Source organism: Equus przewalskii, chromosome 16 (genome assembly GCF_037783145.1).
Source record: "Equus przewalskii isolate Varuska chromosome 16, EquPr2, whole genome shotgun sequence".
Classification (NCBI taxonomy): Eukaryota; Metazoa; Chordata; class Mammalia; order Perissodactyla; family Equidae; genus Equus; species Equus przewalskii.
In genome coordinates this window covers 69,101,967-69,124,714 of record NC_091846.1, presented here as the reverse complement: position 1 = coordinate 69,124,714, position 22,748 = coordinate 69,101,967, and the positions used below count along the sequence as shown (strand labels likewise).

At 41.1% G+C, this 22,748-nt stretch overlaps 1 protein-coding gene and 1 long non-coding RNA gene across 9 annotated transcripts in view; one reads left to right on the top strand and one right to left on the bottom strand.

Moving 5' to 3' along the window:
* The window catches only part of PCCA (propionyl-CoA carboxylase subunit alpha), a 416,711-nt gene extending 399,271 nt beyond the window's left edge, over positions 1-17,440 (bottom strand). For 7 of the 8 annotated variants that reach the window (XR_011528233.1, XM_070579174.1, XM_070579175.1 and 4 more), the window contains exon 1: positions 15,879-17,440. Coding sequence is in view for 6 of the 8 variants with exons in the window: in XM_070579174.1 (XP_070435275.1) it covers positions 15,879-15,983 (105 nt within the window). In the remaining 2 variants the exon portion in view is untranslated. The remainder of the gene's footprint in view (positions 1-15,878) is intronic. The other variant, XM_070579181.1, reaches the window with a different exon arrangement.
* LOC139076525 (uncharacterized) lies at positions 16,215-22,526 on the top strand. Its single transcript, XR_011528237.1, has 3 exons — positions 16,215-16,339; positions 17,643-18,097; positions 19,571-22,526. It is a non-coding gene; the product is annotated as an uncharacterized lncRNA (long non-coding RNA).
* The last annotated feature ends 222 nt before the right edge of the window (positions 22,527-22,748 follow it).

Genomic DNA, 22,748 nt, shown 5'->3' with positions numbered 1-22,748 from the left:
TCTGTCATTTTAACCACAAACTCACAACACAAGAAATAAGAGATTAAAAAAATCTGAGAATAATAACCTAGAGGGGGAAGAGAAAAGGGATAGAATGTTTTAATTCAAGGAAATAAGAGGCTATCAGAAAATGGACTATCTCATCTGAGATGTTTTATACAAACCACCTGGTAACCACTAAACAAATGAGAATAAAGACACAAATTACAAATAAGACAAACCCAATACAGAAATTTACATACCTGAATTAGTAATCCAAAAATCATGGAATGAGAAACAAAGGAAATGCAAGAGAACCAGAAAACAAGAGATAAAATGGCAGCGGGAGGCCCCCACATTTCGATAATCACTCTAAATGTAAAAGGATTGAACTCTCCAATCAAAAGACACAGAGGGGCAAGATGGATCAAAGAACAAGACCCAACAATATGCTGCCTCCAGGAAACACACCTCAGCCCCAAAGACAAACACAGACTCAGAGTGAAGGGATAGAAGACAATACTCCAAGCTAATAGTGAACAAAAGAAAGCAGGTGTCGCTATACTAATATCAGACCAAGTAGACTTCAAAGCAAAACAGATAATGAAAGACAAAGAGGGGCACTATATAATGATAAAAAGGACACTCCACCAAGATGACGTAACACTTATAAATATATACACACCCAACACAGGAGCACCAAAATTTGTAAAGCAACTCTTAAGAGAACTAAAAGGAGATATCAACAACAATACAATAATAGTAGGGGACCTAAACACCCCATTAACACCAATAGATAGATCATCCAGACAGAATATCAACAAGGAAATTATAGAATTAAATGAAAAATTAGACCAGATGGACTTAATAGATACATATAGAACATTTCATCCAAAAATAGCAGGTTACACATTCTTCTCAAGTGCGCATGGAACATTCTCAAGGATAGACCATATTCTGGGAAACAAAGCAAGCATCAATAAATACAAGAGAGTTGAAATAATATCAAGCATCTTTTCTGATCATAATGCTATGAAACTAGAAATCAACTACAAGAATAAAGCTGGGAAAGGGGCAAAAATGTGGAGACTAAACAACATGCTACTGAACAAACAATGGATTATTGAAGAAATCAAATATTATCTGGAGACAAATGAAAATGGAAACATGCCATACCAACTCATTTGGGACGCAGCAAAAGCAGTCCTAAGAGGGAAATTCATTGCAATACAGGCCCACCTCAATAAACAAGAAAAATCTCACATAAGCAACCTCAAATGACACCTAACAGAATTAGAAAAAGAAGAACAAACAAAGCCCAAAGTCAGTAGGAGGAGGGAAATAACAAAAATTAGAGAAGAAATAAACGATATTGAAACAAAAAAGACAGTAGAAAGGATCAATGAAACAAAGAGTTAGTTCTTCGAAAAAATTAACAAAATCAACAAACCCTTAGCCAGACTCACAAAAAAAAAAAGAGAGAAGTCTCAAATAAATAAAATTAGGAATGAGAGAGGAGAAATCACAATGGATACTGAAGAAATACAAGGGATCATAAGAGAATACTAGGAAAAACTATATGTCAACAAATTGAACAACCTAGAAGAAATGCATAAATTCCTAGACTCTTACAACCTCCCCAAACTGAATCAGGAAGAAATAGAGAATCTGAATAGACCAATCACAAGTAAAGAAATAGAAATAGTAATCAAAAACCTCCCCAAAAATAAGAGTCCAGGACCAGACGGCTTCTCTGGAGAATTCTACCAAACATTCAAAGAAGATTTAATACCTATCCCTCTCAAACTATTCCAGAAAATTGAGGAAGATGGAGCACTCCCTAACACATTCTTTGAAGCCAACATCACTCTGATCCCCAAACCTGACAAGGACAACACAAAGAAGGAAAACTACAGGCCAAGATCACTGATGAACATAGATGCAAAGATCCTCAACAAAATTCTGGCAAGCCAAATACAGCAATACATCAAAAAGATTACACATCATGATGAAGTGGGATTTATACCAGGGACACAGGGATGGTTCAACATCCGCAAGTCAATCAACGTGATACGCTACATTAACAAAATGAGAAACAAAAACCACATGATCATCTCAATAGATGCAGAGAAAGCATTCAACAAGATCCAACATCCATTTATGATAAAAAACCCTCAATAAACTGGGTACAGAAGGAAAGTACCTCAACATAATAAAGGCCATATATGACAAACCTACAGCCAACATCATACTCAAGAGACAAAAACTGAAAGCCATCCCTCTGAGAACAGGAACAAGACAAGGATGCCCACTTTCACCACTCCTATTCAACACAGTACTGGAGGTGTTGGCCAGAGCAATTGGGCAGGAAAAAGAAATAAAAGGAATCCAAATAGGCAATGAAGAAGTAAAACTCTTGATGTTTGCAGATGACAGGATCTTGTATATAGAAAACCCCAAAGAATCCATAGGAAAACTATTAGAAACAATCAACAGCTACAGCAAAGTTGCAGCGTATAAAAATCAACATACATAAATCCGTAGCATTTCTATACTCTAACAATGAACTAACAGAAAAAGATCTCAAGAACTCAATCCCATTCACAATCGCAACAAAAAGAATAAAATACCTTGGGATAAATTTAACCAAGGAAGTGAAATGAATGAAAACTACAAGACTTTCCTGAAAGAAATTGATGACGACATAAGGAGATGGAAAGACATTCCACGCACACGGATTGGAAGAATAAACATAGTTAAAATGTCCATACTACCTAAAGCAATCTACAGATTCAACGCTATCCCAATCAGAATCCCAATGTCATTCTTTACAGAAATTGAACAAAGAATCCTAAAATTCATGTGGGGCAAGAAAAAATCCCGAATTGCTAAAGCAATCCTGAGTAAGAAGAACAAAGCTGGAGGCATCACAATCCCTGATTTCAAAACATACTACAAAGCTACAGTAATCAAAACAGCATGGTACTGGTACAAAAACAGGTGCACAGATCAATGGAACAGAATTGAAAGCCCAGAAATAAAACCACACATCTATGGACAGCTTATCTTTGACAAAGGAGCTGAGGGCCTACAATGGAGAAAAGAAAGTCTCTTCAAAAATGGTGCTGGGAAAACTGGACAGCCACATGTAAAAGAACGAAAATTGACTATTCTTTTTCACCATTCACCAAAATAAACTCAAAATGGATCAAAGACCTAAAGATCAGGCCTGAAACAATAAGTCTTCTAGAAGAAAATATAGGCAGTACACTCTTTGACATCAGTTTCAAAAGAATCTTTTCGGACACCATGACTCCTCAGACGAGGGAAAGAATTGTAAGAATAAACAAATGGGACTTCATCAGACTAAAGAGCTTCTTCAAGGCAAGGGAAAACAGGATTGAAACAAAAAAACAGCCCACTAATTGGGAAAAAATATTTACAAGCCACTTATCAGACAAAGGGTTAATCTCCATAATATATAAAGAACTCAAACAGCTCAACAACAAAAAATCAAACAACCCGATCAAAAAATGGGCAGGGGACATGAACAGACATTTCTCCAAAGAAGATATAAGGATGGCCAGTAGACACATGAAAAGATGCTCATCATCACTAATCATCAGGGAAATGCAAATCAAAACTACACTAAGATATCACCTTACACCTGTTAGAATGGCAAAAATATCCAAAACCAAGAATGACAAATGTTGGAGAGGTTGTGGAGAAAAAGGAACCCTCATACACTGCTGGTGGGAATGCAAACTGGTGCAGCCACTATGGAAAACAGTATGGAGATTTCTCAAAAAGTTAAAAATAGAAACATCTTATGACCCACCCATCCCACTACTGGGTATCTATCCTAAGAACCTGAAATCAGCAATTCCAAGAGTCCCATGCACCCCATGTTCATCGCAGCATTATTTACAATAGCCAAGACATGAAACCAACCTAAATGCCCAGCAACTGATGATTGGATAAAGAAGATAGGGTATATATATATATATATATATATATATATATATATATATATATATATATACATACATACACAATGGAATACTACTCAGCCATAAAAAAGGACAAAATCATCCCATTCACATCAACATGGATGGACCTTGAGGGCATTATGTTCAGTGAAATAAGCTGGACAGAGACAGACGAACTCTGTATGACTCCACTCATAGGTGGAAGTTAACATACAGACAAGAAGAACTGATTGGTGGTTACCAGGGGAAGGGGGGTGTGGGGGGAGGGCACAAAGGGTGAAGTGGTGTACCCACAACATGACTAACAATAAGGTACAACTGAAATTTCACAAAGTTGTAAACTATCATAATCTTAATAAAAAAAGCAAACAACAAAAAAAATTCGTGTCCTTTAAAAAAAACAAAAAAAAGTGAAGGTAATAGATATGAAAGATACACTTCACAGAATAAAGCCTTCACACTACCAAGTACAGAGCAGAGAAGAACAATGAATTGGGAATGGAAGAAAATTAACTTGATTACTGTGCCCCTTTTAAGGCCAAAACTCTCTCACATTCCTTCAAGCATCCCTATGAGTTCAAGAGTATTAGCCCTAATTTTGAGAATGAGAAAAATGAGGGGCTGACCTCCTGGCCCAGTGGTTAAGTTCGGCACGCTCCACTTCGGTGGCCCGGGTTAGGTTCCCAGGTGCAGACCTACAGCACTCATTGGCGGACAGACATATTGTGGTGGTGACCCACATACAAAATAGAGGAAAACTGGCACAGATGTTAGCTCAGGCCAAATCTTCCTCAAGCAAAAACAAAATTAGAAAAATGAGTCTTGAGAATTTTAATTTTTCAAAAGTCACAGAGCTAGGCTGTAATGGTTACAAGGTTTATGCATAGATCTATTCAAAGCATTCTGAATTTTTTTATTTTGAAATAATAAAAATAACGGTACCACCCACATTAACACCATTGTCTATGCGAAGATATGATTTCGGATGAGAAAACAATTTACCAAGGTCTCACCACTCCCTGTGTTCAAATAAAAATTCAGTCTTCCACTGCTTTCAGCAGAATAGCTATAATTTAGCCACTTTACTCCTATATTGAACTTAACAAATAATCCTTCCCCTAAAAATCATGTCTAGTGTTTAGAGCCTCAGCCAATGCAGAAAACAAACACTAAGAATTTAAAAAAGCAAAAGCTACCTGGGAATTTCTCACACTTATTCTGCTGCAAGGTAGCAGCAGAATATTTACATGAGAAAGTAAATGGCATAACAGCTTCCTCTCAATTCTACAAAATAGAACAACAAAGTAGTTTACATTTTCACAAATTCTCCCTAATACTGTCAGGCACATAATGGTCTATCCCAGCAACATGTCAACATATCCTTTTACAAAAGGCAAAATCATAGATGAGTGTTTAATCACTACCAATTAAAGGGTATAACTTACTCCTGGCGGCAAAAACCAAATGGGTGTCCTCTAGAGAAAAACACAACCTGAGATGGACATTTTAGGCATTCTAATTAGCTTTGGAGAGAGAGAATAAACAGTGATGTTTATGTCTGGGGAAGGGAACGCTTCCAAAAGCAGCATACCACCTGGGAGAGAACTGAGAGAGGAAATCAAGGGACCTGAGTTCTAATCCTAACTCAGCCTGACACTATTTCCATGACTTGAGCAAACCCTTCTGCTCTCTGCTAAGAAATGAAAGCTTAGATGACTGTCCTCTAAGTTCCCTTACTAACCTAAACCACTATTACTAAAAAAACAAGAGATGAGGACCGGGGTATCTAACGTGTGCAAGCCTCTGGCTATTACTGAAGTTGAATTACGGAGATAATCCAAACTGAACATGTGGGCCAAGAATATGGGGACTCAGATCTCACTGGTGAATCACTCTGAGAATAACAAACACGCAGAGCTACTTGGCAGAAATAGAGCTAGTTTCATAGATTTCAATAAATCTGAATTACGCATTAAGTTTCTAGGATACCTTTTGGAATAAAAACCTCAGGACTCTATCTCATTAGATGGGCTCATGAAGAATGGACTAAGCTAAATTTGGCCCAATAGGGGAGAGAGTTTCTGTCCCAGAACAATTCGGAAATTTCTAAGTGGCCAAGCTCTGAGAAAGGCTTGGGTCAGCTGACTCAATGTAAACTACATTTACTTTGAGAAAACTACCAACAACATAAAACTAGAATAAAAAACGTCTACACCACACAGTTCTTAAAACTAATGAACTCTACTACAAGTTACACCTGGACAAAACGTAGGCGCTGTAGCACATGTGACTGATCAAACTGGTTTTTCAGAATCTTTTTATTACTATTTAAAAATTGATTCCAAAAAAATTGATTCTGAAGATCTAACAGACTGTATTTTGCCACCATTATCAAAAAGGAAAGCATACAGTGTGTACACGTGTGAATTTGTGATAATGCACCCCAAACTTTTAAAAACACAGACGCCCCTGGTTAGCCAAGTAACTAGAAGTGGAAATGGTACAAGCAGACAGAACCATAACAACAGAACAACTGCTACCCAGAAACAAGGGTCTGGGCGAGTCCCCCAGCCAGTCTGCACTGATCTGCAGTCGGCCCCACAAAGGCTCTCTGTTCCTGTTTACTCCTGGCGGACCTTCATGAAAAGTTCAAACTTATAAAGAATATAGGTCAAACATTAGGCAATTTTGTAGAGCTACAACAGAAAATTTTTTTAATGCACAAAACAAGCTTGTAGAAATCTGCTAATTTGGACCTCCACACAGAATTTTAACATATTGGTTTTGTTAAGCATATCACAAACTGGCTACAAGCCCAGTCCAAAATTCTTTTAAGACACTTCCTAGCAACAGGCATTCTAGGAAAAACTTTAATCAACTCCATCTATAAAGACTGTTTAGCCTACCAGAGCCAAAAAGAGAAAGGGCTGTAAGTGCAAAATGACTTCCCAACAACATAGTGCCATTGGTTCTCTTCTGCAAGAATAAAGATTTCCTACATTTTCCACACTTAGAAAGGAAATCCCTGCTAAGAGCGTGGCACATGGGAAGTAACATGACCTCAGAGTCACAAGACCTGGGTCAACTCTTTGCTCCACTGCTTCGTAGCTACGTAACATTGAGCAAATAATTTCTCTGGATCCTAGTTTCCATCTATAAGATGTAGGTGACGACACTTCCCATGCTTTCCTACAGAGGTGGTAAAGGACCAAATCAGCCTTGATAAACTGTAAAGCAACAATGAAACGTAAGATATTACCCAAAAACTAAATCCAATTATGCCGTTCTCCCCTTCTTTCTTAAAATTATACCAGACCATTTGAGAGTTACCATTAGAGTAATAATGTAGTAATTAAGAGCACTGGTCCAGACTCAGACAGATTCGGACCTGGGTTCAAATGTTGGCTCTGACATTTCTTAAATATATAGGACATTTCCTCATGTAAACTCGACATAATAACAGTACTTACTTAGGACATAAGGCTGCTATGAGGATTAAATCAGAGTGTGCAAAATGCCTAGCACAGTTTTGCATACGTTACAGTAAGCACACAATAACTATTAACCAAAAAAGGGGGAAATGGTATAGCTCTTAGACAAAATGGATGCATGCCTTCTAGCCATTGTTGGAACAACAGGGAACTGAATATCCTTTTCTAAGCTCAGATAGCATCTATTTTCACATTCTACACATGACCTCATATGAAAGCCCAAACTGGTAAATCCAGTAGGAATTATGTCAAAGAACAATCTAAACACTAATTCTGCAAAACACATAACTACTGTTATTCTTAACATATCCACAGTAGCATTCAGGGGAATAATACTAAAACAATTCCATTGCCAGAGTAATTCATCATCAGGATGCATTCTACCTCAAAGAAGAAACTATCCTCAAAACTGGATTAATAGAGCCATGACATCATCTTATCTCAGTAAAAGTCAACATTAGTGCTTCATCTTCAAAATTTCTGAGCACAGGTCCTCTCTTTCACGTTTCACGGCACAGAGCTCGGGACAGCAGCTGAGTCTTTATTTCAGCATTTTAACAGACCCAGAGTGACCTTCTGACAGAATGCCTTCTAAAAACACTAATGTAAGTCAGGCTTTTTCACTTAAGCACAGCTTTTCTTTCAAACAGACAGTGACTATCTAGTCTTCTGAACCTCACTAGCCATCCCAACCTTTAACTGTCAGCCAAGACCTTCTGTTAAAAGCTAAGCAAAATACCTAATACTGGAGAGAAACGATCAAATCTCAAGATTCTCTGGCTCTGCCTCCATAGTAAGCTAGAGCACCAGGAAACTACATTCCTCAACTCTAAAACTTCATCATTCCACCACAGCTCCCCTACCAGGCCATTCCTCCCACCCCACTTGTAGCGTATGCTGTTGGTGTCCATTCAGAGCCTCTTTGCCAGTCAGCACCGCGTTCCCAGCTGGTGTGCTGACTACTCATAGCACACACCTGCTCCCTAGTCTGGCCCATCTACCTCAACCAGACAGGAGTTCTCCATCAAGCCAGGGAGCTACCCCTCTCCCCACCTCACAGCCAATGACTGACCTGGGGCTCAAAAGGTGGGCCCCCTCACCTCAACGTGTGACCAATTTGGTAGTGCAATCTGAGCTTTAGAGTTGGCTGTCCAATATGGCAGCCACTAGCCACACGTGGCTACCAAGCACTTGAAATGTGCCAGTCCAAATTCCAGTGTGCTCCAAGTGTAAAATACACACCAGATTTGAAGACTAAACACAAAAAAAAGACCTCATTAATTTTTATATTTACATGTCAAAATAGTATTTTTAATATATTGGATTAAATAAAATATATCAATATTAATTTCACCTTTTTAAGGTGAGTGCTAGTAAATTTTAAATTACATTTGCAGCTCGCATTGTACTTTCATTCGACAGGGCTGATCTGCAGCAGTGCTTCTCAGACCTCACTGTGCTGGGCTCCACCTCCTCTGTTCCTAACTTGGCAGGTCTGGAGGGCCCAGAAAAATCTGCATTTCTGACAAGCTGGCTGTGGTCCCCACTTTGAGAACCACTGCTCCAGAGCTCCCCTGGGGGATGACACTGAAGCTAGTTTCCAGCTGGGACCCCATCCTTGCTCAGCTTTTTCCCCCTGCTCTATCCTCCTTCCTTCACTCTTCTCTTGACCACTACCTGCACAAAATCCCTTTCAGGCTCTGCTTCTAGGAAACCTAACCATCCCACCTCCACAGAACTGTTTCACACAACTATAACTTGCACAAAGTGCCAGATTAACAGCAACCAATGAGATGGGAAATATCACTGTATTTTTGCGTAAAACAAGTAACAAAGAAGTTATTTATTGGATTGCTAGTTGCCCTTATACAATGTATTCTATGCATTCAACGCCAGGACAAGGCTTGTTTGTCCTGAAGAACGAAGGCTCCTTACTATAAGACAGGGACAGCTCTATGACCTACCACCTCCCTCTTTTCCATGACTGCTATGAAGCTCAGACTAGTTTTTGTGCCCAAGATGTATAAATTTGCCATTTCTCTTTTTACTAAGTTTGCTAATATGGTATAACAAAGGTGTTGACTCAGATCTGAGTTTGAATCCTCAATCTACCACTTAACTGTTGTGCGACCTTGGGCAAGTTACTTACCTCAGCTGTAAAAATGAGAATCATTTGAAGGCACTTTGATGACTAAATGTGTACACAGCTTTCCTCCGCCTTTGCCATTTTCAGTAACACCAGAATCATCTATGAACCTGAGAAGGTGTTTTCTCACTACTTCTCCTTTAACACATTCATTACGTGACCCCACAAACAACAAATGAGATCACCCACTGCTCTATGTTTTATAAATTCAATCAAATTATTTTAATGTAACAATTGTCTTGATCTTCCGTCCCAAGCCTCAGCCTTCCCTATCACAAAGAACTTACCACACCCAGCGGCTTAGGTCAACAACTTAAGGGTCACTTTTTTTTTTAATTGCGATATAATTCACAAACCATAAAACTCATTCCTTAGGGGCCGGCCCCGTGGCCGAGTGGTTAAGTTCCCGCACTCCGCTTCGGTGGCCCAGGGTTTCACCAGTTCGGATCCTGGGCGCGGACACGGCACCACTCATCAGGCCATGCTGAGGCAGCGTCCCACATGCCACAACTAGAACGACCCACAACTAAAATATACAACTATGTACTGGTGGGATCTGGGGAGGAAAAGAAAAACAAAACATTCTTTTAAAGAAGACAACTCAGTGACTTTTAGTATATTCACAAGGTTGTGGAATTATCACCACTATCTGACTCTGGAATGTTTTTTCAGCACCCCAAAAAGAAAGCCCTTAGTTGTCAGCAGTCTCTCCCATCGACCCCTTTCCCCCAGCCCCTGGCAAACACCGAACTACTTTCTGTCTCTATGGCTCTGCCTATTCTGGACATTTCATATCAATGGAATCATACAATATGTGGCCTTTTGTGTCTACCTTTTCAAAGGTCCTTGATTCCTCTCGTTCTTTACATCTCCCTTATAACCCAACAAGTACTACTGGCTCTAGTTCCAAAACATATCAAAAGTCTTGCTAGCTCTCACCAACGCCAGCACTAACGCCCGACCATTATCTCTACCTCGAACTTCTACAGCAGCCTCCTGACTGGTCTCCCTGCTTCCCACCCCTGCCCCCACTAGGACATTCTCCACACAGCAGTCAGAGAGGTCTTTCCAAAACATAAATCCAGTTTGCTTAAAAACCTCCAATGGACTCCCATCAATAGGGGCTACGTCTCAAATACAAGCCCCTACAAGACTGTCCTGCCTACCTCATCACCTAGCATTCCCCTCCTCATTCACTTCACTCCAACCACACTGACCACATCCATCCCCTGATTATACCAAACGCAATCTCACCTCAGAGCTTTTGCCTTGGCCTTCCCTTAGAATGACAGTCCCCCAGATCATCACAAGGTAGGCTGGGTCAGTTTTCTGGTCAAATGCCATATGCTCAGAAATGTCTCCCGTTTTCCTTAGGTAACCCCTCATCCAACACCACCACCACTCTATCCCATTACCCTATGTTTTTTCCTTTCAGAGCACTTACCACTCTTTGAACTTATGTATTTATGAGAATACTGTCAGTCTCCTCTACTCAAATATAACTACAAGGAGGGCAGAAACATTCACTATTATATCCCCACCACTAAACAGTGTCTGGCACATAGAGGTGTAGTGGGTTGAACAGTGGCCCCAAAATGATGTAGCACGTCCTGGAACTTGTGAATGTGACCATTTTTAGAAAAAGGGTCTTGAGATGAAATCATACTGGAAAGTGTCATGGCCCCAAATCCAACAACTGTCCTTATAAAAGAAAGAAGAAGAGAGGACACACAGGGAGAAAGAAGAGAAGGCCTTGCAAGGTCAGAGGCAGAGACTAGAGTGATACAGCCACAAGCCGAGGAATGCCCGGAGCCACCAGAAGCTCAAAGAGACAAGGCAGGATTCTTCACTAGAGCCTGCAGAAGGAGCATGGCCTTGCTGACATCTTGATTTCAGACTTCTAGCCTCCACAACTGTGAGAGAATAAATTTGTGTTGTTCTAAGCCACCAGGTGTGTCCCATGGATGCTGTATTAGTTTTCCTGACTGAAATTATGTCTACATCTTCCAACACTTTTGAAATTCACTTTTATTTTGATCTTACTATATTGATCCCACCACAGTTTATGATTTTTTTAAGTGAAAGTCAATAAGCATTTAAAATAAACTAATTTTTTAATCATATACTATCCTCATTTTCCAAAAAAAATACCTATTTGTTTCACTATTGGAGAGTATCTTCAAAACAATATTTCCGCATATGATACTTTATCATGCTACTGAAATTATTCTCATTAAAGACCAAAGACCTTATCAAATTCTTCCTTCAGTCTTTATCCCTTGACCTGTCTACTCCAGGGACCCAGTGAAGGAACATATTTTCATTTCTTCTGGTCTCCTCAGTGCACACCACAGTGCCAGACACTTAGTAGATGCCCCACACACTTTTTGAATGGATGGATAATTCTTTAGATAAATGAACGAGTAAATGCTATACCATCTCCTCTCAAGCCATTCCTCTAAATCCTATTCTCTTCTTCCTTCTTCCAGATCCTAATTTAGGATAATAAGATTGAGTATTTATTCAATTTATCAGATCACTGACCCAAAAACCAGCCATTGCTTTCCCTTTCTTCCTGCAAATTCAATAAGACTCTTGTAGTCATCTAACTCCAGATACCTAAAATGAAAAACTACATTTCTACCCCCCAAAAAGAAAATTTCCCTTCCCAAATTTCCTTTTTCATCCCTGTTCTCCCAATTACCCACATTTTTTTTAATTGAAATCATTTAAACAACTCCTTTTCCTTCACTCTCTTGATCAAAAATGTCACCATCTTTCCCCTTTATTTAGAAAAGGGTTTTACCAATCACTCCTCTGCTCTGAACCTCTTTAGAATAAAATCCAAAAAGTAAATGTATAAATACAGGAGTATCCAAAAGCATTTTATTATACCAGAAACTGGTTTCTGTAATAATCTTAGAAGATTTTTTTCCCAAATGATTGTCAGAAATCCATCAGCATGTTGCAAAGATTTACCTCTGGGCAATTCTAAAGCATTAGGATATGTTCAACCATTCTTTTCCATGGCTAGCAAAGAAAATCATGGATTTTAAGGAACACAGAGCTTAAGCAGTCAAGCGTCATGAATGCTTCATATAATGACACCACTCCAATCAGAGACAGTCTGTACTCGGAAAAGCAAGCCTTTGGTATCCCACCATCAAGGTGCAAATTCTACCTCAGCCAGTTGGGTCCTTGAGCAAGTTACTTAACTGCTCTGAGCTTTTGTTTCCTCTTCTGCAAAACTGGGCTTCTGTACCTAGTTACTACATGGATAAGAGATAACATATAAAAACCATATAAAGCGTATAAAAGCTCAATAAACTACAGCAATTACCTTAAACCCAACATCCTGGAGCCACTGAAAAATGTACACAGAAGAAAAAACTAGGTATTTAACCAACATATGTTTAAAAAGCACAAAATAAATAAGGAAAGACTAAAATGTGCACTCTACATATATCCTAAAAGCAAACAAATTCTGTTAATTGGCTTCAAAGAATGATTAGAATTCTCTAGACTACAGTTGAGAATTAGCAGTCTGCTTTCCAACCAACCAAATGGTTTGCAGGGGTGGAGAGAGAATTGGCAGGAATAAAATCTTCCAAAAGTTCTGCTTCAAATACAGACTCAGTGGAGCACACTTCAAGTTCACAGAAGAGAAGCACAGAGAGGAGCTACCCAGCAGCTCAAGTTCCCCTAAAGCGACAGTGAACTTCAGAGATTCTTCCACCTCCAGGAGGAAGTCTTCACTGGCAAACACCTAACTCCAATCAGTACAGTCACACATTGAGCACCTATTATTGTGTCAAACAGTGTGCCAAGAACACAGAAGTAGACAAGATGCAGTCTCTGCCAATACATTAAAAGGAAGAAACCGGGTAGGAAAAACCAAAACTTATATAATGTACAGTAAGTGTACAACAAGTGTATAGCAGTAAGTACAATAACTTTCCTCTGTCTTAGCCCCACCAATCTAAAATACATCAGTATAATCCTTCCCACCTCCAACATGAATGGCTTCCCATTGCTATAAGATAAAGAACAAACCTAATATGAACGAGTAATGCTGTATGAGTAATAGCATGGTCTACAAGGCCCAACATGGTGTGACTCTTACCTACCTCCCCAGCACCATCTAGTCTCTGTACCAGAGCTTCAGAAGGCTTTTCTTAGTTGTTCTATCTTGTCATTCCTTCTGGCCCCAGGGCCTTTGCATGTGCTGCTCTCTCACATATAATACTCATCTCTTCTCTCTTTGCCTAGAAAAGTTACATTGTCCTTCAAAACTTGTTTCAATTTTCACTTCTAAAGGAAAACACTCCCTTACTTTAGGCAGTATTGTATGATTAAGAATGCATGTTCTGGAGTTCTAAATCCTAGCTCTGCCACTTATTAGTTCTGTAGTTTTGAGCAAGTTACATAACACTTTGTGCCTCAATTTCTTCATCTGTACATGGGGATTATATGGCTGTTGCAAACATCCTGATACATTAATTCAAGTAAGGCCCCATAACAGTATCTAGGACATAGAGCTCAAAATCTTGACTTTGTCAAATCCTTCTATTTTATTTTCTTATAACACCAGGACCTCTCCCCGAAAAGCATCTTACACTTATTTGTCTCTCCCTAACAGACTAAAATTTCTAAGAGAGCAGAAACTATATTCATTCCCTAGAGGAACCATTCCATAAAGATTTGTTGGAAAGGAAAAAATAGTCGAAAGGAAGAAGCTGAGGCCAGTGAAGAGACTTGTCTAATATACAATACTGCCCCTGTGTGACTCCAGAGCCCATGCCTTTCCACTGCACCATGCTGCCTCCTATGTAAATGCAGCAGAGTCTTGCAATTGCAATTGATGTGGCCAAGAAAAATGAAAAAAATTAAAGAACAATAAAGATTACAGAATAAATTGGTTACAACACGAAAACCATTGTGCTCTTCAAGGGTAGTCTCTCTGAAGATCACACAATGCTAACACAGGTGTAGGCTTGCTTCCATTTCCATGATCAGTTCCAGCTCTCACACTGCTCACCTGGCCTGTTTCCTCCTCTTTTTTATTTTTTAAAATTTTTTGGTGAGGAAGCTTGGTCCTGAGCTAACATCTGATGCCAATCTTCCTCTTTTAGCTGAGGAAGATTGTCACTGAGCTAACACCTGTGCCAATCTGCCTCTGTTTTGTATGTGGGACACTGCCACAGCATGGCTTATGAGGCATGTGTAGGTCCTCACCCAGGATCCGAACCTGCCAACCCTGCACTGCAGAGTGCCAGAACTTAAGCACCAGCACCCAGACCAGCCCCTGCCTTCTCTTTAAAAGGTAGGACCTTGAAAGTGTCTTCCAATTCTGAAGTTCAATGACAATAAATCAAGTCATATGACAATTTTTAAAAGACTTCAAAAAAAAAACGTAAATTTAACAAGCAGACTGAACCAGATGACAGGTGGTTTTCACGGAGAACTTCATTTTAAAGAATTTGTGCAAGTGACCTACAAGTCCTATTAACAAGGTAAGTTAGGTAGTTTTTGCTCAGAAATTACAAGAGACTCCATGTTGAAGAGAAAAAGTGTTTACAGCCACACACAAACACTCCAACATATGAGCCAAGGCTGCCACCATGAAATCCTGGGACATACAAAACACGGGCAAAACGTGTTTAGAACAGTACAAAAGTCAGGCTAACCACTACACACACAGAAAAGAAAAATAAATTCATAGGATGCAAATATAGAACTCTGTGATGTAATACATTTAAAACAGGCTTTCAGCTCAAATGTAAATAGTAGCAATCCTGACGTCGTATGATACTTTAAGAGTTGAGATAAACTCACAATCCTAACTCGACTTCAGCAGGGATTCAGCGTCCCTTCAAAGCAGGAAAGAAGCAAGAGAAAAAGGAAACTGTAAGGATCCTTAAAAACACACTCTGGAAAGCTCAAGACGAAGCCAAAACCGTAAGGCACAAGAACCGGTGCACCAGACACGCAGCTACACCGCTGCCAGGTGGCTGTCAGCCGCTGCCGAGAGAGCAGGAGACCCGAGCCCGCCTGCTCCCGGAGCCCCTCCGCCCTCCGCGAGCCCCGGAGCACCAGCCGCAGCGGGGGTCGCCTGCGCCGCCCGCTCCAGCGCGAAGCCCGCAGGGAGAGGGAGGGAGAGGCGCCGACTGCCGCAGAACCGGGTCGCGGCTGTCGCCGGGAACCGCCGGGCCGCTCTCTGCGGCACGGGGCACCCCTGGGCGGTGCAAGGCTCGGAGCCCCGGCCCTCCTCACCTTCAGGGTCCACAGCGCCGCGCCCCGCATCAGCCGGTGAGGCGACCGACGCCCACGCCATCCGGCCGCGACGAGCGCCGCTGCGCCCACCCAGACGGCCGCCATCGTCTACCCAGCCGACCGACGCTCCCCTGACCTCTCACCCCGTCGAAGGGGGCGGAGAAGGGGCGCCCCAGCGCTTCGGCCAATCACGAGCCAGGGACCTGCGGTCCCGCCCACTGCCGCAAGCGAGAGCGAGCGCGGGACTAGCCGCCGGGCTGGCGCCGCGAGTCGGCCGGCAGAGTGGGCGCGCGCTGAGACCCAGAGGAGGCAGGCAGGCGGGCAGGCGGCGCGGCCCGCCCGGAGCCGGTGAGGAGCTGCGAGGCCAGCCGGACCCGGAGTGAGCGAGACGGTTGGTCCGCGCCGGCTCGGGGTACCAGCGTCCACTTAGCAACCAACACGCTGTCAGCCACGAAACGTCAGTGAGTCACCTCTGCCCCATAACCACCCCTTAACCCAAGGCCACCCTGCAGTCCCCAGTGTCCTAAGTTCCAGACGTGTGCCCAAACCATGTTCCAGCGTGTTAGAAGGCATAAATTGCAAAGCACCAAACCAAGGAAAAGTTCTAGACAAGTGTGATAACATAGAAAACGCTCTAGGTCTAGAAATCAGAGACCCGAGCTCCAGTCCTACCTCTGCCTTGCAAGTATCTGCGTGTCAGGAGGATTAGCCATAACCAGAGCCAGTTTCTGTTGCTTGCAAGCAGGCACCCTTATTAGTACAACTACTAAGGGCCAGGCCTTGTACTAGATGTCTCAAATTCTGTCTCATTTAATCTTTACAAGAACCCTAATGGCCATACATTATTCCCATTTTGAGAAACATTATTCCCATATAGAGAAACTTACATAGAGTCAGTCAGCTAGTAAATGGTGAAACTACCGTTTGAACCAAGGTCTGGCTGTCTTCTGAGACTGGGCTTTTGTTTTGTTATATTATGGAAATTTTGTAACATACACAAAAGAGAGCAACAGTAGTATGATCACCCAAACATCCATCACACGGCTTCAGCAAATCAACATTTTGTCAATCTTGTTTTATGTATTCCCCTTTTTTATTTTTTGTTGGAGTATTTAAAGCAAACCTCAGACATCAGGTCATCTCACCTATAAATACACCAGTATCAGGGGCCCTGCTCTTAACTATTTTACTACTCCTACAGAATCACCCCAAGAGGGTTACAAAGCAAGAAATGACTGCAAATGCCAAAAGAGATACAAACAAAATGTTTGGGGATATCAGAGAGGTGACATTTAATGGAATTTAAAAATGTAAGTAGGGGGCTAGCCCAGTGGCACAGCGGTTAAGTGTGCACGTTCCACTTCAGCGGCCTGGGGTTTGCTGGTTCGGATCCTGGTGCGGACATGGCACCACTTGGCAAGCCATGCTGTGGTAGGTGTCCCACATATAAAGTAAAGGAAGATGGGCACGGATGTTAGCCCAGGGCTAAGTCTTCCACAGCAAAAAGAGGCGGATTGGCAGCAGATGTTAGCTCAGGGCTAATCTTCCTCAAAAAAAAGAAAAAAAAATGTAAGTAGGGACTTTCATGACACAAAATAAAAAGGAATATCAGTTTCACGGATTTAGCACTTTTGTATCTAAGGCTGAAATCATTTCCTACCCAGGAAACCTGCTTTTCTTTTTTCTTGCGTGCTTTTTTTTTCTTTTTCCCATTTTTACCTTTTGGATTGGTTCTTCTTAGATCCTGTCTGTTTTGTCTTCTAGTTCTTTTCATGAAAGGCACTTGTGTGCACACCCAGGTTCAAGTTGTTTGCCATCTCAACCACAGCCTTGCTGATTTTTGCAACCTGCTCATCCTTGGCAAATCCCTTGAAGTCACGGACAAACCTCTTGAGTGTCTTCTTCCAGATGCACTTCTTCATACACTCCTTGGTGACATTACCCCAAAGCCAACCAAGGTACTCGATGCAGTCATAGATGTTGTCATCTTTCCAGAATTGCTTCAGTGTCTTCTTAGTGTCATCCTCAGTTGCAGCAATAGCCTGCACAAAGGTCCTCCTCAGACAGTGGCCTTAAAAGCTACTCTAACTCCTTGATGCAATGGTTGAATCAAAGAGGTGGTGTTTGGAGGGAGAAACACCCCTTTGATATTGGAATGAAGATCACCAATAAAGGGAGGATGTCCAGAACATCAACAACAATAAGCAAAATCTTGAAAGGTATGTTATTCTCCAAACAGTACTTCCACATTTCACTGGCATGGCAAATCAGGAGGGCATCTTGGGAGTGGAACTGCGTCATCCATGACTTATTGCTCCTGTAGAACACTGGTAGTGTGTGCTTATTGATATGCTTGAAGGTCCTGGAGCATATCACACAGATCACTGAGCCAGATCACAAAGAGTTTCAATTTGTAGCCTACAACATTGCCCCCAAGCAAGACTGTTATCCTGTCCTTAAAAGCCTTGAAACCCGGCATGGATTTGGCTCCCTTATGGAGAAAATCCTTTCAGGCATTTGTTTCCAGAAGAAGGAGCTCTCGTCCATATTGAATATTTGCTTTGGCAAGCAATTTTCCTCCACAATCAGCTTATCTAGAGTTTCCAAAAATTCTTCAGCTACCTTCCCATCAGCACTCACAGACTCACCACTCACTTCCACATTATGTAATGAACAGCAATTCTGGAATTGTTTAAACCATCCAGAGCCAGCAGTAAATTCAACATCATGGTTGGATCCAGTCTTTTCTTTCAACATTGCAAACAAACCTTTTGCTTTGGCCCTGATTGTCTTGGTGCTGAGAAGAATGGAGTTCTGTGTCTGATACACTTCCGTGTCTGATATAGGCCTTGTCGAATTTTTGTTAGTTTCATTGCCTTCAACGAAGCAGCTCCTTTAACAGCTCCCATCACATTGTTCTTGTTCTTCAAGATCGTAGCTATGGTGGAATGGGAAATGCCTGACTAGTGAGCAATAACTATCACTGATTTTCTAACTTTGTAGCCCTTAATCACTTTTAATTTCCTTTCCAGGTCAGTCGCTTGACGTGGCCTGTTACTGGCAACATTAGCAGTGGATTTTGTATGCTTAGGGGCCATGATAAACAGAACACAAGGTTAAATCAAGCACAAGAGAAAATGATGCAATCAAGAGATTTGGTAAACATGACATGTAGGAGTCTGCTGCCAGTGTAACATGGCATGCTATTTTACAGTAAACTTTCTTTTTATAAGTAGAAAGAGTACACTCAAATAATGATAAAAAGCACAGTTTAGTAAATACACAAACCAGTAACATAGTCATTTCTTATCAAGTATTATGTACTGTACGTAATTATATGTGCTATACTTTTATACAACTGGCAGCACAGTAGGTTTGTTTACACCAGCATCACCACAAACACCTGAGTAATGCATTGTGCTATGATGTTATAATGACTACAACATCACTAAGCAATAGGAATTTTTCAGCTCCATTATCTAACAGGACCAGCGTTGTATATGTAGTCATCATTGACTGAAATGTGATTATACAGTGCACGACTGTATATGTTGGCATTTTGACCTGCACAGTTCTCTCTTTTCTGAGCTATGCCACACATTTGGGAGGTTTATCCCAAAACCTGCTTCTTGTTACCAATGTCTGAAAACAGTTGTTTCATATATTTTGTCCAATTCTCTATTTATCCATAGTGGGAAGGAACCAGTTACTCCATCCAAAACCAGTCTAGAACCAGTTACTCCATCATGGCCAGAAACATAAGTCTTCTCTCAGAATCTTGAAAGCATCTTTACATCATCTTGAAGCTTCCAGAATTGCTCTTAAGAAGTCCAATGCCAATCTTATTCTTGATCCATTGTATATTATTACAGTTACCTGTCTACTATATTGTTAGGTAGTGGGTATAGAGAAGAGGGAAGTCAGGGTTATAAATTAGGGAATCATGTGCAGCCACATGCACAACAAATAGGAAGACTGCACCTCACCTAGAGACCCTGAACTTTGAGCTATATAAATTTGGCTCTCTTTCAGTGGGAGTATGTGCAAACTATGTATGCTGGCTTGGAAACTGTGTTTCCCCAAATCCTCTTCCCTATATGGTTCCTGGTTAGAGTTAAGCAAAAGAGGAATTTCTAAGATATTTAGAAGGAAGAAGTGAAGTGGTAGCCAGTTCCTCAGAAGGTTATTACCGTAAGATAAGTAACATAGTTTCCTGGAGGGTCTCAGTTTGTCTTCAGTCTCCACTCTGCATCCAGCTTGTTTTTCCCAACTGCTAGCCCTGCTAACCACCAGCACCCCCAGGTCCAGACGTATAACTGCAAACCCACAGAGACAGTAGCTATCCAGAGGTAACTGGTTCTCATTGACCCCTCCATAAGATCCTTTATCACATTCCCATTTGGCAGCCAGACAGGCTTGGCTTGTTGGCTACCCTTCAAACTCCAACTTGTCCATCTGTGCCAATGCTTCAGGCAGATGTTTTTGGGTTTTGGCTTTTTTGTTTTGTTTTGTTTTTTTTTTTGCTGAGGAAGATTCTCCCTGAGCTAACATCTGCTGCCAACTCTTCCTCTTTTTTTTCTTGCTTGAGGATGATTAACCCTGAGCTAACATCCGTACCAGCCTTCCTCCATTTTGTATGTGGGTTGCCACCACAGCATGGCTGATGAGTGGTGTAGGTCTGCACCCAGGATGCAAACCTGCAAACCCAGGCCGCCAAAGCAGAGTACACAGAACTCAACTACTACACCACAGGGCCAGCCCCAGACTATTTTACTCTCTCTGTCTCCAATCCTCTGAAAGGAACCTGGAGCCACTGACTAAGGTGAGTATGCACTGGGGAAGGGAAAATAACCAGAGTTTTCAGGGATTACTAGACCTTGGCTCTGAACTGATGCTAATTCTTAGAGACACAAAATACCATCATGTTCCACCACTGAAAACAGAATCTTATGGAGTTGGGTGATTAGTGGAGTTTTGACTTGGGTCTGTGAGAAAGTGAGCACAGTGCATTGCTAAACCCACATCATGATTATTTCTCCACTTCTAGAATGCATAGTAGGAATAGACACACTCCTCTACTATTCATAACAGCTCTGCTGCCCTAACTGAATCCTGATGGTACATGGGGTGAGAAGGAGAGAAGTTGTGCATAACTATTTGAGTGATGAAGTGGGGGACTGTGGCGGAGACTACTAGTTGACCCCTAATATCCATCTCCTTCTTATTTCTTTAGTAAAACCAGTCTCACAATTAAGCTATGTACATGGCCCTCAGGTAAGAACTACACTTCCCAACTTCATTGCAGCAAGAGTGCCAGGTTACTAAGTTTTGGCCCATGGGATTTCAGCAGAAGTGACATGGGAAACTTTGGAGTTGTGCCCTTAAAGAGAAGGGGCATGCCTTCCACTTTCCCTTATCCTCTTCCTAGGTTGCCAGAATGTGGGCATGATGGTGGGGGAAGAGTTGTCATCTTAGTTGTTAAGAAGGAAGTCAGACTGGTGTTGAGGCAGGCAAAATAATATACAAGCAACCTCTAGGTGCCTGACGTTATGGAGATGCCATATCAGCCCTAGAATGTTTTGCTCAGACTTTTGTGCAAGAGAGATAAACACTGTATCTTCTTGAAGTTACTGTGTTTTGTTTTGTTTTGCCTTCATTGCAATAGCAGAATATGCATCCTAACTAATAGAGCACTACTATATATCTTTCCCCTCTCCATTTAAAGTGATAGATTGTAAGGGAAATATCTAAGACAATTGAGGACATGGCGGGGACTGGCTAACTGTTCTCCAAACCTATTCACTCTTCATTCTGCACGTGGCTAGGCAACATTCCCACTCCTCCATTACAGTTAGAAGTGGTACTATACCTGCATTATGGACAATGGAATGTGAGTGGAAGGGAAATACACCAACCTCTAGGATTGGCTCATAAAACCTTCCGTGCAATCCTTCACACCCTTTCTTTCTCCTCTCACCTGCTGAGACACCTATCGGTTCCAGATGGAAGGAGCACTGCTATCTCAATGACTAAGCAGACCAGATCCTTCTTGCCTTCCCCCACTGAACTGTGACATGAGCAAGAAATAAACTTTTTATTTTCTTAGGCCATTGAGTTTTGGGGATTGTTAGAGCAGTTAGTCTACCCAGCCTAATGCAGTATTAATAGAGGAAAATTAGACAGACTGAAAAGGACTCTGTACGCATCAGAAGGAAAAAGGTAATATTTAAGAACAAAGTAGATTCTTTTTTTTTTTTGAAAATGGAATGAAAGAATATTTAACACTAAACTATATGATTCATGAATTTTGACAATGAAGAACTCTTCAAAATAAAAGTGTTAAAGTATTTTCCACTATTAATATACATTAGACTACTGCTTAACAACTTTCTCAGAATAAAAATTTATGTTAAGAACATCAAGAATGGTAATCATCCTGTGAATAACAACCAAGGTATCTAAAAATGTGTCAAGGATTTCTTCTCAAAGAATTCAATATTAGAGTATGCTCTAGAGAAGGTGTTGGCAGACTTTTTCTGTATAAGAGACAGTAACTATTTCAGGCTTTGAGATCCACATCTATCTCTGTTGCAAATTCTTTTTTGTTTCTTTAATAACACTTTAAATATGTAAAAAAAAAAAAAAAAAGTCTTAGCTTGCAGTCCTTTTAAAAACAGGTGGCAGGCTGGATTTGGCCTGGGGTGTAGTTTGCAGACCCCTGCTCTAGAGTAGTTCTACACTAAATGTAGTCCAGCAACCAGTGCCAATTGGCCAACTCTTTTTGACAGTTCTATGATAAGATCAATGCCTATCTTCTAACTATTTCTGTATTTATCCCTACAGAGACTGTCTTAGTCAGTTCAGGCTGCT